At 36.1% G+C, this 15,653-nt stretch overlaps 1 protein-coding gene across 2 annotated transcripts in view; it reads left to right on the top strand.

Moving 5' to 3' along the window:
- Positions 1 to 15,653, top strand: part of KDM1A (lysine demethylase 1A) — an 84,172-nt gene that overhangs the window by 6,549 nt on the left and 61,970 nt on the right. For both annotated transcript variants that reach the window (XM_007491203.3, XM_007491201.3), the window contains exon 2: positions 2,139 to 2,304. In XM_007491203.3, coding sequence (XP_007491265.1) covers positions 2,139 to 2,304 — 166 coding nt within the window. The remainder of the gene's footprint in view (positions 1 to 2,138; positions 2,305 to 15,653) is intronic.

Below are 15,653 nucleotides of genomic sequence, written 5' to 3'. Positions count from 1 at the left end.
TGGGAGATGTGGGTGCTAGTGCTGATGGAGTCCAAAACTAGCTTTATGATCTTGTGTAAATTGCTTCTCTTTGGGTCTTAATTTCCTTATCTGTAAAATGAAGGTATTATACTAGAGAGTTTTTTAAGTTTATTTGCACTTACTTGATTTTTATATAAATTAAGCACACAAAGCAAGAGATAGAAAACACTTGAATGCCATTTCAAACCTGGTGATATACAACTAGAAATAGTGTACTTGCCCTCAGTAGGGCAACTAGGTGGCTCAGTGGATAGAGTGGCTGGCCTAGAGTAAGGAAGATTCATCTTCCTGAGTTCAAATCCAGCCTCAGGCAATTGCTGAGTGACCCTGAGCAAGTCACTTAACTGTTTGCCTCATTTTTCCTTATCTATAAAAACAGCTGGAGAAGGAACTGATAAATCACTCCCTTTTCCAAGAAAATCCCAAATGAGGTTACACAGAATTGGATAATTGAAAAAAAAAATGGCTGAACAACAACTTTCCCTCAGGGAAGTTATAATTTACATAGAAAAATGCAACATGCATTAGAGAATAATAAAACAGTTATATCATAAACTTTTCTATAGTGCTTAGTCTATGTGAAAGGTACTATTTTTTTAGGTCCTATTTTAAGAGGCATGTGAGAGATGGTCACTTTCTCAAAGAAAATGAAATTTTATACGCATATGTGTATGTCGATATGTATAGGGTAGGGGACATGTGTTTACATAGAAAAAAGGAGCAATTAAAAGTCAGCATAAGTGGAAAATGAATATATGACCAAAGGTATGAGTAATGGTATATGTTTAATAAGTGAGTCATCTATTTTGGCTCTTTTCCTACCTACTTCATTTGCTGAGCTATTATAAGTATTAAATAATAATGATAATAGATATGAAAGTGCTTCCTAAGTCACTTTGTAAAGCTCTTTCATGACTGGCTAGAGCAAAGGTTTGGTATGAAGCAGTGATGGCAAACCGATGGCACACAAAGTGTTCTCTGTGGGCACCTGGCTGTTGTGCGCTAACTCCCTACCCCTTACTAAAAAGGCAGAGGGACTTGGGCAGAGCTGCTCTCCTTCCCCTCTCCACCTTGCCTGTTGACATTTTTTTTCCCATATCCTCGCCCCTCTGCCTAGCAGCTCAGTGGGAGCACACCAGGGGTAAGGTGGGAGGCACACAGGTGGCAAAGCTGGAGGGGAGCAGTGCTCTGGCCACTCCCCTCCCTCTCTACACACACCTCAGCAACCCAATGGGAGCACTTCCTTCCTCCCCTGTCTGAGGTAAGGGGTGGGTGGGAGCAGGACTTTGGCACTCCATTTCTAAAAGGTTTGCCATCACTGGTATAAGAGAATAGGAAAAAATTGGAAAGGTAGGTAGGGGCCAGATTACAGGAAAAATAGACTATTATTATATAACATGTTATCCTCATATATTACATAGATATTAATATATAATACATACTGTAGAAGAAAGTAATGAACTACATGGTACAGACCGAATTTAAGTGTTATAAGAATGTAGAGTCAGAAAGGTTATGGTGAGAGAGGAGGCTACAGTTGAACAAGTGAATCTGAAGCACTTTCCAGTGACACATATTGTCCTGAGAAATCATTCTACAGTTTATCTCAATTGATTTGGTATTTCACAGTCTTTGTGGTACATTTCATTGAGATTATTTACCACAAGACTGAATTCATTCCCAAATCAAGTCAGCTCAATCCCAACTCTGTAGGACAAAAGTGAATGTATTAATATCTCCTGGGATTGATGATCCCATATGTTTGGAGATATAAGATGGCAGGATAGGATATGAAGCAACCAGTGTGTCATTCTCCCATAGCATCTAAGATGGAGCCTTGCCTATAGCAGACACAGTAGATATGATATATTGAATAAATGAATGAATTATGAAAATGTTGGGCTGCATAATGCACTTATATTAGAGAACATATACTGAGGTTCCTTTTCCAAATAGATCTTTCCTTATTAGAAACCCGTTTTCTATTTTACTGCACTTTAAAAAATTGAATGCAAAAAAATAAAGTCCATTTTATAGGTGGCTGTGACTATTCTGGCTACTTCCTATTAATTAAGGTGCTGTTTTACCTTTCTTTCTCTGATGTGTCCTACATATAGGTAGAGTACAGAGAAATGGATGAGAGCTTGGCCAACCTCTCTGAAGATGAGTACTATTCTGAAGAGGAAAGAAATGCCAAAGCAGAAAAGGAGAAGAAGCTTCCTCCTCCTCCTCCTCAAGCCCCTCCAGAGGAGGAGAATGAAAGTGAACCTGAAGAGCCATCTGGTAAGTTCAGAAACAATTTTAGTTTGTGCCTGGTCTTAGAGATGTGGAACTAATGGAATTGTTCGACAACTTTGACATTGTGTAGATGTAACCCAATTTGGTTTCTGACTTAGAATGCTAGGGTTCTTGTCTTTATGGCTCTTTGTACATAAAGCAGTGGTATTGGTATCGGTGTTTGCATTTCCAGTAATAAAGTAAAGGGGAATGGCTAATGGGAGAACAAAAAGTTTAAAAGTGGTAGAAAAAAAGAAAGCTTGAAGGGGATGAAACTGCAATGAAAATAAACAGCAATATAAGGACAGATTCTAAGTTTGGGAGATTGCATTGGGATCAGGGCCTCATACATGTCCTAAAGTTATAGAGGAAGTAAGGTTACAGCTATTACTGATTTTTTATCTTATTTTTTTTACAGGTGGGGGTGGTGCCCAAAGAGAGTATTAAAGGATATTTACCTAATTTCACATACAGTTAAGCACCCCTCTTGACCTGTCTGCTAGAATCATCCAGGCCAATATACTGTTGTCTGAGCTAGTCTGATAATTTTTTTTATTTTAGGTCTGTACAGGGGAGGGTAGAAGATAAAAACATTTTGTTTGAGGTTTTTAAAAGATACAGGACCCGATTCTTCCCCCCCAGCCAACTTTGATGGACAAAATATTTGGTGGCTGTGCTAATACAGAATAAATTTAGGAAAGGGTAGTGGCTCTAAAATTGTTCTAGTTAAACTGTGCACCTGTCTAGACATTTTATGGTCTACCCTTGGGAAGAATAGGGTGACTGGCATTTAATGGATTATATCTCAAAAGGCATTCCTTGTATTCAGGGTCAAGACAAGAGCCTATTACATTTGTGACCTCTAACATCTCAATATCTTAAGTTTTGCATTGGCTAGGTAATCTTGGTCACATACGAGGTACAGGAGAATATAAGGGAATCCTAACCCCTCACATTCCTACTGGACCCTGGCAACTATAGAAAATTCTGAATTAAGTCCTGATAGCATGAAATCATGGATTCCTCTAGCTTAAGAAGACCTCTGGAAAGGTTAAAAAACATTTTCAATTTTTATAGACATTCTGCACCCTTAAAAGTATCTTGATAATAAAGTATCTTGATAATTAAATTGAGCCTCTGAATTTTAACTCCATAGTATTTCTCCCTTTCTTGAAGTTCTTTTTATTCACAGTAGCCCCAGGCCCAGCACACCACTGATTTACAGTTTCTCTTTCGTTGCAGATTAGCTTTTTCATTTCTCATTCCCAGCCTTTTCTGGCAAGGAAGGAAATTGTAAACCTCCAGACTTCTAGGGTAATCAAATACTTCTTTTGATCATTCTGTCTCATTCCTTCACCACTGGCACTATGGTTACTTTTGTATAGAGGCAGATCACATCCAGGGATTCTTAGTTTTTTAAAACTGCAGCTTCATTTCTTTTTAGGTTTTTCTCTTCTACTGAATAAAAAGGGTTCTATATTTTCTCATAGTTCAGATATTATTATTGATTCCTCAATTGAGAGTTACAATATAGTAATATCTTAGACTTATTTTTAGCACTTAAATAGCATGTCAATTACCAAAGTCCCAAACTAAAAAAAAATTTGTTTCTCTGATTTCCCCAATTAAAAAAAAATAGATTATAAAACAGGAATACTATCAGAGATAGGATACCAGACTCACAAAAGAATGTTAGGATTTGTTTTCAAGTTCATTTTTAGCTAACAAAAGAATTAGCATTCTAGAGGGGTATTGGCTTTGGAGAAAATAAGTTATTCTTATAATCTTTTAAAAAATAACTCTTAATTACTATAGACCTTTTAATTAACCAGTAGCATGCAAAGGAGACAGGATTTGGAGTTCAGAGAACTGGATTTAAGTCTGTGATTGTCACTTGCTCGTAATGTGACCCTAACACTAGTCATTTTACTTTTATGGGCCTCAGTTTCTTCATTTATAAGGAAATGACTATTTATTTATCAAGGAACACTGTTGTTTTGACATGAAAATCAAACTGTTTAATTAGTTTAGAGAATAAATAAGATGTTTCTTTTTAAAAAGTATGACTTTATATCTTGAAGTGGGGAGAGAAGAGGGATGAAAAAAATCATGAATCATGTAACCATGGAAAAATATTCTTAATGAACTACTTTTTAAAAATATATGACTTTAGTAAAATATTTAAATATTTCATACTCAACAGCACTTCAGTTGGATTTTTGTAAAAGCTAATCTCACTTCTAATAGTAGCCTTAATATCTAAGGAGATAACAATTATTAATGTTGAATGGGACCATATGTCGTAATTAAAATCTGTGCTTGGTTTCCAATATAGCCTTTCAGTCCTATCTCAGGGAAAGAGGTTTTCAGATGGTAGTAGTAAGACTTGTTTCATTCTCTCTGAAGATTCCTTACCATCACAAAATATTGTATATTTGCATAGGGTTCTTAGAACTACTTGGGTCTTAAACTTTTACTTGGTATGATTAATGAAGTGAGTAATTTAGAAACAAATAAAAGGGAAATGGACTTTACACTTGAAGGTTACCTCTCCAAAAAGTAAAACATTTTCCATAGGCTTTGACAGTAAAGGGACAACTGATTCTTTCAAGAAAAAAACGTGTGACTTTCCTCCAACAAAAAAAGACAAAGAATAAGAAAATAAGAATGAGTGTCTCCAATGACTTATTAACTTTTGCTATTTCCTGACTTCATAAATCCAGTAGGAATTCTCCTAAAAGATACTACCCTCCAACTCTTTGCAGAGGTAGGAGAACCCACAGATGTGAGAAAATTGCCTATGTTGTCAGACTTTTTTCTGTTGTAGTTATTGACTGGTTTTGCTAATTTTTAAAAAATAATTTGTTATAAGGGATTGCTAAGGGAGATAGAGGAGGGATATAGGCAGGAATTTATATGATGTTAAGACAAAAGATATCAATAAAATTTTATTAAAAAAAAAAAAGAAAAGACATGTGTGTTCTCTGGGCTATCTCTTCTGAAGTACCCTGGAGTTAGGCCTCCTTTTTTCCTAATTCTACTCATTTTCCTCAGGCTGTTCAGAGCTTCAATTCAACTTAATACTCAGTTGTATTCACGTGAAATCTTTTAAGGTCTATATAGTCACCACCCCCACCCCTCCCAGTAGAGGTGTATCTCAATGGGTTAACAAGTATTAATTGAGGAACCTATTATATTTGGCACTGAATGAAGCATTTTTTTAAAAAATCTAAAATGAATTTCTGTATATCAAATCCTGGATTTCTGTTAAACAGTGTTATAAAATTGGAAGTTTACTTATTGAAAAGACTTAGTACCAGGAAATAATGAATTCACCCATAAATGTAGTCGTCCTGTTTTTTTTGGGGGGGGGGGTAGATCTATTATCTATATCCTATTATACAAGTAGGGTTTTAGAAAGAAGTAAAGAACATTTCCTTGAGTTTATAGTCTAGTTGGGCAAGGCAGAAAATATGAAAAGATTATTGGTAACATGATTTCCCAAGTGAACAATGGAGATATGGTACTATATAGCAAGTGACAGAGTAATTACTTCTACCTTGCCTGATTAGGGAAGGTTTCTGGAGGCTATGGGATTTGAACCACCACACATTTCTGAGGTAGAAGGGTCTTTAGAAATCATCTTATTCTACCCTGTCAGTTTATGGATGACAAAATAAATCATGGGAGGGGTGAAGATTGGCCCAAATAGTAAACATACCTGATTTCAAATCCAGCTCTGTGCCTTGAATGTTGGGTAGAATTTAAACAGATTAGGAGGTAGGAGGACATGCCAGGCAGGAAGAATAGGATAAGTAAAGTTAGGCAAGCATAAAATATATTTAAGGAACTGTGAATAGGTAGACCCTAGACTGAAGCAGGTTTGTGTAGCTGATATAGTTGGCAAGGCTTTCAACTGGAAGGGACCCTAGTCTAGCTTTCCTTCTTTTACAGATAAAGACACTAAGACCCACAAGGATTAAAGGGATTTGTCCAAGGTCACATATAGTTGGGACTAGTACATATGTCTCCTGATTTCAGTCTTTTCCCAAAATGCCATTTTTTAATTGATCTGGGACAGTGTTATGGAGACTTTACCCAGTAAACAATGGGGAATATGTTGAAAGTTTTTTTTAGGGAGATAATAATAATAATATAACAATAACAACAGCTAGCATCCATATAGCACTTTAAGGTCTACAAAGCACTTTACAAATGTTATCTCATTTGATAATCCTCACAACAACCTTAGGAGAGGTAGGTGATATTATTATCCTCATTTTTTACAGATAAGGACACTGCAGATGGAGGTGAGGTGACTTGCCTAGGATCATGCAGCTAGAAGTGTCTGAGGCTAGGTTAGAACTCATGTCTTCCTAACTCCATGTCTAGTGGCCTATCCACTTCAGCACCTAGCTGTCACAGACAACACCCTAAAAGTGCTGTTTTAGAATGGTAGCATTAGTGTCAGTATACAGGTTTGACTGAAGGAAAATGATAGATAAAAGGCTGATTGAGTGGTTTATGTAATAAGAACCTCTAATCTCAGCAGGTGCATTCCCTTATCAGAACAAAAGGACCATGTTTGGGAGGTGGAGAGGGAAGCACTCTGCAAAGTATTAAAAGATACTGGTTGAGAAGTTAGAGGGAGGAGACAGCAAAAGTTCCGATTACCATATAATATACTAGAGACAGAATGGTGGTACCATTAACAGGGAAGTTTAAAATAAGAGTGAAAAGCTTTGAGGGAAAGTGTCAAGGCTAAACATGTCAGATTTAGCCACCAGGGGGTGATACTGTAGAGATATTGAGCAGACTGTAGAAATACAGATACATGGAAATGTTAAGTAAATGAGCAAGAAGTCAAAGCTGGAGAGAAAAAAAAAGGTATGAGAAAAATTGTGCTGATGTAGGCTTTATAAAAATGTCCTAGCTATCATTCCACATGCTTGTTTCTGACATGAATATTTTCAATCTTTTTGGTAACAATATGAATCTTATAATTTTCATGGTTTATTAACTTGGCTGTATATCTTCATGTAGCCTTCGAGTAACTGTAGTTTTGATGGATGCTATGTTATTACTACTTGTAATTGCTACTTTATTCAAAAGCAGGCTAATTTTTTCTTGGAAATTTTCCTTTTTGATTTGGGTATTTTGCACTGTGGTTTTGCTGTTAATAGTATTTCTGAATGATTTTCTGCTGCCCTTTATTCCCTGTTCTTTGTTGGTTAAAGTGTTTTTGAGGTCTGGCCTCAGAATCTTATGTTGCCTTGGATTTGAATATCTGTAGTTGCTTCAAAGTCTAGTAAAACCTCATTAATTTGGATGTCACTTTTTTCATATTTGCCACCATTTAGAAAAGTTGGCTAAAATGATTATTATACAAACTATAAAGCACTTGCTAAGCAAATCCATCACGGATACCAAATTTTAAGGTCAGTATAAATGTCACTCAGTACATCTAATTGACACAGTAGATAAAGGATCAAGACCTCAGACAGATCTAAATTCAAATCCGACCTCAGACACTTAATATCCATGTGACCCTGGCAAGTCACTTTACCTGTTTATCTCAATTTCCTCATCTGCAAAATGAGCTGAAGAAGAAAATGGCAAACCACTCTAGTATCTTTGCCAAGAAAAACTCAAATGGGTCATTGTAAAGGGTGAAAATTATGGTTGAGACTGGTTGATTCTTTAGAAGATCTGATTTAGCTATTTCCTGATCAATAACAATAGAGATACCTGGAATAACAGAATCAGGTCTTGGAAAGAATGGTCTGATTAGGGTGGAATAGTTTTGAAATTCACATCATGAAGAGTCAGACACAACTGAAATCCATGAACCAAACATTACTTAAGGGAATATACTTTTCTGCACCTAAGTATCATCATTTACATGTAATAGAAATTCAGTATGAGAGGAAATACAGGAGTCAGGAAAATTGGATTCACCTTCCACTTCTGACACATGTGGTGACCCTAGACTTTAGCATCTTAGTGCCCCAGACAACTTCTTAAGACCCTTAGTTGCTGAATAGTTTCTTGTCTGTATTAATAAAAGGAGTTCCCTTGAATGATGAAATCACCAGATAGCTCCAAAAAGCTCAATAATAATTACTATGTAAACAGAGAACTACACTGCCTACTAGTGCTTTGATATGGTAATTAAATATACTCTCCTTTTAAATGGATTTTACTGGATAAAATTTTCTTGAAACACTTTTTTAATCTGTGCATTTGAACGTACTTTAAAAATTGAATTTTTTAGAGTTTTCTCCAACTCAGACTTCTTGTCTTCAATTAGTCCAAATAAATGAGGTTCTACTTTGGTAACAGGTTCAGATGGATGTCTAGAATTGTGATTTTTTTTTTTTTAGAAAAACTATTTGCATTGATCTTGATTTTCAGAGAGGTTGCTTCTTTCTTCTTTTAGATCTTCCTGACTTGAAATTTTCTAGAATGTTCCTGTTTAATGGGTCCTAAATTTTAAATGAGAAAAAAAAAAGATGTTTTTGTGGAGTCACCTTGGCATAAGAATGTTTTCCCTTGTATTCCTGAATGTGCTAGGGCATGAGATTTGTGTAGAAATTTGGGTTAGTCTTTGGACTTCACTGGCCTGTGTACTTCTCTGTTCAAATTAATAGTTTATTTATTAAAAATGTTCTCATGTATATGCTCGAATTGTGTGCACCCCTTCCCTCCCCCTAATTGCCCTCCCACTTAGATCTTGGAAGCAAGAATCCAAATAAGCAGGAAGAGGCTGGTTAGTCACTGTGATGCTTGACCTTGGAGGCAGAAGATCTGATTTCTTGTTGAAGCCAACTATGTGACTATGTTTTACATATTTCTGAACCTCGGTTTTCTCCTCTTTAAAGTAAGGATAATTAACACCTATATTCCCTGCTATATCTGTTGGTTCTGAGGGAAACGCTTTTATAAGCTGCACAGAGTTCTGAATTGAGTTCTGGTATTGTTTTGCAAAACTCAGTGATGTGATTTCCTTCAGGACTGTAGGAGCTATAATTAAACTATATTCACTTGAATTGGATGCACTCTGGTAGCTTGCTAATAATCATTGATGGACATTAGCTTGTAAATTACATAGTAACAAATTCTAGTCCTATGAAATGGAAGAATTGCCCATAATTCTGATTCTCTGCAATAAGGCTACAAATATTCTCTCAGGCCAGGATGTAGATACTACAAAGGCATGGGTAAGTGAACCTTTTAAAGGAAACCATATACTTAATTCTGCTTGTCCATAAACCCTTCTAGTTGAGGGCAAGCCTTGGAGTCAGAAAGAACTTGTATCCCACCAGAAGCACTTATACTGACCTCACCTCTTTGGGTCTCTGTAAAATGGATGGATTGGCCTTTTTACATCTCTTCTAGCTCTTCAATTTTTAATCTGTCATCGTTTACTTAATCCCCTTTTGGAATCTGCAATTTCTGTCATTTGCACATAGTAAGTACTTGTATGTGTTTGTTGAATGAATTGGCTTCTCACAATATGTCATTTCATGGATGGATTATTCTGGTCTGGTTATTACAAATTGTCAAGATCATATCCTACATACTCCATTTTCTTTGTGGCCTTTTTCATGTAATAGACTACGAGTATAAGTAAATTTCAGTAATCCGGATTTATTTAGGGATAAGTTCAATATGAAGTAGAAAATTTCTGAATGGTTTACAAATGGGTAAACTTTTTCAATCATTTGCTAATATAACTTGAAATATAGTTAAATCTCATGACAGTAAATACCCTTATAATTAAAATATTTATATTCAGCCAATATTTGAGTGCTTTCTATGTAAAGGATTCTGTGTAACAAAGATGAAAAAAGGTTTCCACTTCTCTTCAACATAGCTGAATGCGCCACCATCCTTTTAGTCTCAACTCTTCTTATCTTCCCCCTTCACATCTGAACAGTTGAAAAATCTTTAATTCTTCCAACACAGAATCTTGCATCTATCTGTGCCTCTATATCCCCTGTACATCCTTAACACAGAAGGCCTTATGTAGACCTTTATTCTCTCCCATGACAACTATTACAATAGCATTCTGTTAGGTTTCACTTCTTAAACTCTTTCTCTTCCCCAATTCCCATGCAGCTGCCACATTGGTTTTTCTAAAGCCTAGATCTGACTACATCTGGCGCTTTGCAAAACATTCCAATGACTTCTTCCCTCTAGAATAAAAGGCAAATTGATAAAATCATAGATTTAGATTTGTAAGTTACCTTTCAGGCAGGCCATTTTGTGATCAATTTCAGATCAGAAAACTGAAGCACAAAGTAGTTGGGTGACTTCCCCAGAGTCACAGAAGTGAAGGCAGAAGTCACAGAAGTGAAGGCAGAAGAGTGAGGCAGGATTGAAACCCATGTATTTGTGTCTTATTCCATAACCATTTCCCTTTCTAGTAGACTGGCTCTTCTTAATTTTTTATAATGCGTCTCTACTCTGGGATTACCAAACTGACCTGTTTGCTGCTTTGGTCATCTTGTTGCTTGGAAGGCACTTCCCTCCCCATCCCCATCTCCTAGATCCTTATGCAACTTTTTGGCCAGCCCTACAGAAAGTCAATTCTGATCCTCTTTCTCCTAGAAATGACTTTACATAGATCCTATATTTAATTTCCTATGTTTGTGATAACTCCCTATGGAATGTAAACTCCTTGAGGATGGGTATCGTTTCATTTTTGTCTTTAACCTAAGGACCTAATATAATGCCTGGCACATAGTAGGCAATAAATATTTATTGAATGAATTTTGGTTACTTGGACTTTTGTTATGATAGGATCTGACCAATGGTCTTAAGGTTTATATAAATTTTAAAAGAAAGACTTGAAAGTACTTCAGAAAAAAAAAGTATTAATTCCTAGAATATTTTGGAAGGCAAAAAAGTTTTTTAAAAAGTATGTTGCTCTTTGTTTTTTTATTGCAAAAGTTTAAACAGTCTGGAGTTTAAAGAGTTTCCTTACACCAAGCCTATAATAGTACCTATAGGTGGTGTTCAGGAAGAGAGCTTTATCTTATGGTTAAGAATTGCAAAAGATAGGGGGCAGCTGGGTGGCTCAGAGGATTGAGAGTCAGGCCTAGAGATGGGAGGTCCTAGCTTCAAATTTGACTTCAGACACTTCCCAGCTGTGTGACCCTGAGCAAGTCACTTAACCCATTGCCTAGCCCTTACCACTCTTCTGCCTTGGAGCCAATACACAGTATTGACTCCAAGATGGAAGGTAAGGGTTAAAAAAAAAAAGAATTGCAAAAAATAAAAAATAAATATCCCACTGGTGTTTTGTTTGTTTTGCTGGCCACTATTAAAAGCAGAAAGAACAGTAATCTTGAATGAGTAGATTTGTTCTCATTAATTACTTACACTTCACATGAATGTTAGTTTTGGAAATCTTAACTGTCTTTTGCCCTTCCCGACCCTCTTATCCTTCACTGTTTACTTTGTGGAGTTTTCTTCCCTGCCCTCTAGTTAGATCCAGAGACTAGGAGCAAAAGCAAGTTGAGTTCACACACTCTTGGACTCTGAGATCCTTTTATTAGGTATATATTTCAGTAGGGGTCCACATACACCAAGATATCTATAGTGGCATTTTTTGTGATTGCAAAGAACTGGAAGCAAAGTAAATGCACCTTTACTGGGGAATGTCTAAAACTGTAGAGTATGAATGTAAAGAAACAATAAATATGTTAAAAGCAGAGAAGTATGGGAAAATTTGTTTGAACTAATGCCAAGTAAAGAAAGCAGAACCAGAAAATGCACTCTATTCTGTACTCACAACACACACAATGATAACAACAATCTAAATAGAAAGAACAAGAACAATGAGTTTTGAATGTTGCAAAAATTACAGCTCTTTTGAAGAAGTTGAGAAGAGACTACACAGCCATGGAACAGTACATATGTCAGTTGTCAGACTTTTTTAATGTGTTGACTGCTTTTGCTGAACTTTTTTCTTCATTATAAGTTATGGTTCTCTGGGAAGTGGATTTAGCAAGAACAATTAAAATCTGTTTGAAGAGAAACTTGCTCATTCTATCCTCATAGAAAGGATTCTGAAAAAACATCCCATGTACAGCAGACAGCCACCTTGAAGCTTTATCTGAACTGGTTAGCAAAGCCAAGCTTGGCCCCCTCTTAATGTAGTCAGGCAGATTTTGTCTGGATTGCGATTGTAACTAGCTTTGTATAAAATAAGGGGGGGGGGTACACTAATGAGTACAGAATAGAGTGTATCTGAATTCACCAAAGCCTTTTTTAGATGTAGTATACAGATAAATTGAAATTTTGGTAAGTTTTTTTTTTAATGATACCTTTTGTTTATATCATTTTGATTTTCATGAAATTCTGAAGATTTTTTTTTAATATAGGTGAAATCAGCATGAATACTTAGTAATTATACTCATCCAATGCTAAAGGCTTATCTTTGTGTCTTGGAATGTCTGGTTTAATTGGTTTTTCTTAGTTGTTTCATTTTGTGTCATAGGATTAAAAAAAGATTAGCTAATATTTTTAGTAAATATAATATCCTGTGATCTTGGTATTCTTTTTGGCATTTTACAGTGGAAAGACTACTAGATTTTTAAGAGTCAAGCCTGGATTTGAGGACCTCAATTTGTTATAAATTAAGTGTAAGATGGATCTCTTTATTATTTGTTTTCTCATTTTTAAAACAATGTTAATTCATCTCTTCCCTATCTCACAGAGTTGTGAAGATGAAATGAAGTTATTGCTGTATGTGAACATGCTTTGAAAATATGAAACCATCTAATACAAAGTGATAGGTCTGGTTACTATATTAATGGCATTTAGGTAGTGCAGTAGATAGAGCACTGGGTGGGCCTGGGGTCTAGAAGACCCAAGTTCAAATATGGCCTCAGACACTTAATAGCTGTGTAGTCCTGGACAGGTCACTTAATCCTGTTTGCCTCAGTTTCCTCATCTGTAAAATGAGCTGGAGAAGGAAATGGCAAACCATCCTAGTATCTTTGCTAAGAAAACCCCTACTAGGGCCATGAAGAGTTGGACATAACTGAAAATGACTGACAACAAACTTGTCTTTAATAAGAAGCTGTCACAGATAAAATACAGGAATAAAGTGAATCAGGAGTTGTTTTTTTTTTTTTTTAAACAGAAAAGTCCATCTTGAGAACCCATCCTCTTCTTTTTTTGTTCATGCTACTCCTTGGGCCTAGAGTATACACTATTACTTCCCCTTCTAATCTTTCTGTTGAAATCTTGTTTATCATTTTTTTAAGATCTAGCTCAGTACACCATCTTCATGAAGCAAAGTACAGTGGGAAGAGGGAAGTGGGGAGTACAAGGGAGGAGAGAGAGATGAGAGAAAGGCAGAGTGAGGTAGAGAGAAAAGAAAATAAGAGGGAGGAAGAGAAAGCATGTACTTTAGGTTTGGAGTCAGAAGACTAGGATTCAGACACCTCCGCCATTGCCTGTGGGACCATGGGCAAAAAACACTTCCCCTCTCTGGCCCTTAGTTTCCTTGTCTGAGGGAGTTAGAGTAGGTGATCTCTGAGGTTCCTTACAACTCTTTAACTTTCAGATCCTTTGATCAGATCATTAGTAGCTCATCCTTGGCACTTGGATTGTGCTTCTCTTGTTATTTTGTTTTTGGGGTCCTGGCCTCCTTTTAATGTAATTCTCCATTTTGAGTACTTTGAGGACTGGTGATTTTTGGTGATTTGCTTGCTTTTTCCACTGATGCTATTCAGGTTGGTTCAATAATTATTTCTTTACTACCTGTTATATTCATAGTACTTTTTTTTTACTACATACCTTTTTAAATATCCCCAGCCCTCAATACTTATAAGTACTTTACCAATGTTTACTGACTACTTGTGCTAGATACTGGGCATACAAAGACAAAACAACCAAAAAACAAATCTCTGCCCTCAGAGAACTTTAGAATTGAGAGTGAAGATGATATACTCTATGCACAAATAAAGTATATACATAATTTGAGAAGAGAGATATTGCTCACAAGTAGAAGAGGATCAATAAAGACTATTTTAGAAGGTAGCATCTGTGACGAACTTTGAACAAAGCCAGGGATTCAAAGAGGGATGGTGAAGAAGAAATGCATTTCAGTTTGGGTGCAATCTGTGTAAAAGCAGGTAGGTAGGTGACGGTGGAATTCAGAGACCAAAAAGAGGCCAATTTGGCTGAAATTTATGTATGTGTGTGTGTATATATATATATATGTAGACTACCAATGAAGGATGTTGATGCATTCGTCAAGGTAGGCTGGAAACTTTAAATACTTTAAATGAGTTGTTCATCCAAGAGGCAGTAGGGAGCCCCTGAAGAGTTCTGGTTTTCCTAACCCTTCTGCCTCTTTGTATCTGTCTTGGTGAGTTTCTAGGGTTGCAGAGATTCATCACCTGATGGCCAGCTTTCTGCACTCTGACAGATGTGTTCCTTCCATTACTGGTCTGTATTGAAACTTTTCCTGGCTTATAGACAAGTCATGCCAGAGTTTGTGCTGTAGCACCACAACCTAAGAATTCATGACCATTCTCTTGCCATGATTTATGGTGATGCTGAGTGTAGTGGATACTGCTGGAGGCTTCTCCATATTTAAAGTATATATTTTTTTCCTTGTGAAATTCTTTTCCACTTTCAGCCACCTCTTCAGAGCTATTGACTCTAAAATCTGTAACTACAACTATTTCCTTTTATGTTAATTCCAGTACATTATTTCTAGCTGCCTTCAGAACTGTTTCTAATTGAATTTCTAATGGTCTTCTCAAACTTAGCATGTACAAAACTCATTATCACTTTATTCTTCATCCCCAAAAGTCTCCCCAATCTATAAGCCCTCTTTCCCTTTTCAGTCAAAATTTCTTTGACTGGCATCACAATTTTTCACTTTATATATATATATATATATATATATATAAATTTATATATTTATATGGATATAAATATATAAATTTTGGAATTATATGTATTTTTCTCCTCCTTTGCTTTCATCATCTGTATTCATTCTGACCCCAAGGCTTCTTATTGATTTTTTTGTTTGCACTGTCTTGAGTACTACCAGTTCCATTTCCATTGTTACCATTTTATCCCAAGCTATTGTCACCTTGGGTCTAGATTATTTCAATGGCTTCTGGATGCACACCTTCATTCTTTTTTTCCTTCTAAAGCTGGCATCTACATAGTGTTTTAACATTTACATTTGAAATTCTTTTGATTCCCCCACAACAATTCTGAAAGGTAGACAGTACAGATGGTATGGTGAGCATTTTTAAAGAGGAAGAAAGTGAAATTCATATAAGTTAGTGACTTGCTCTTTGTTCCAGACTAAGAGGTAA

Source organism: Monodelphis domestica, chromosome 4 (genome assembly GCF_027887165.1).
Source record: "Monodelphis domestica isolate mMonDom1 chromosome 4, mMonDom1.pri, whole genome shotgun sequence".
Classification (NCBI taxonomy): Eukaryota; Metazoa; Chordata; class Mammalia; order Didelphimorphia; family Didelphidae; genus Monodelphis; species Monodelphis domestica.
The sequence above is the reverse complement of the archived record's forward strand: the minus strand, read 5'-3'. Positions and strand labels throughout refer to the sequence as shown.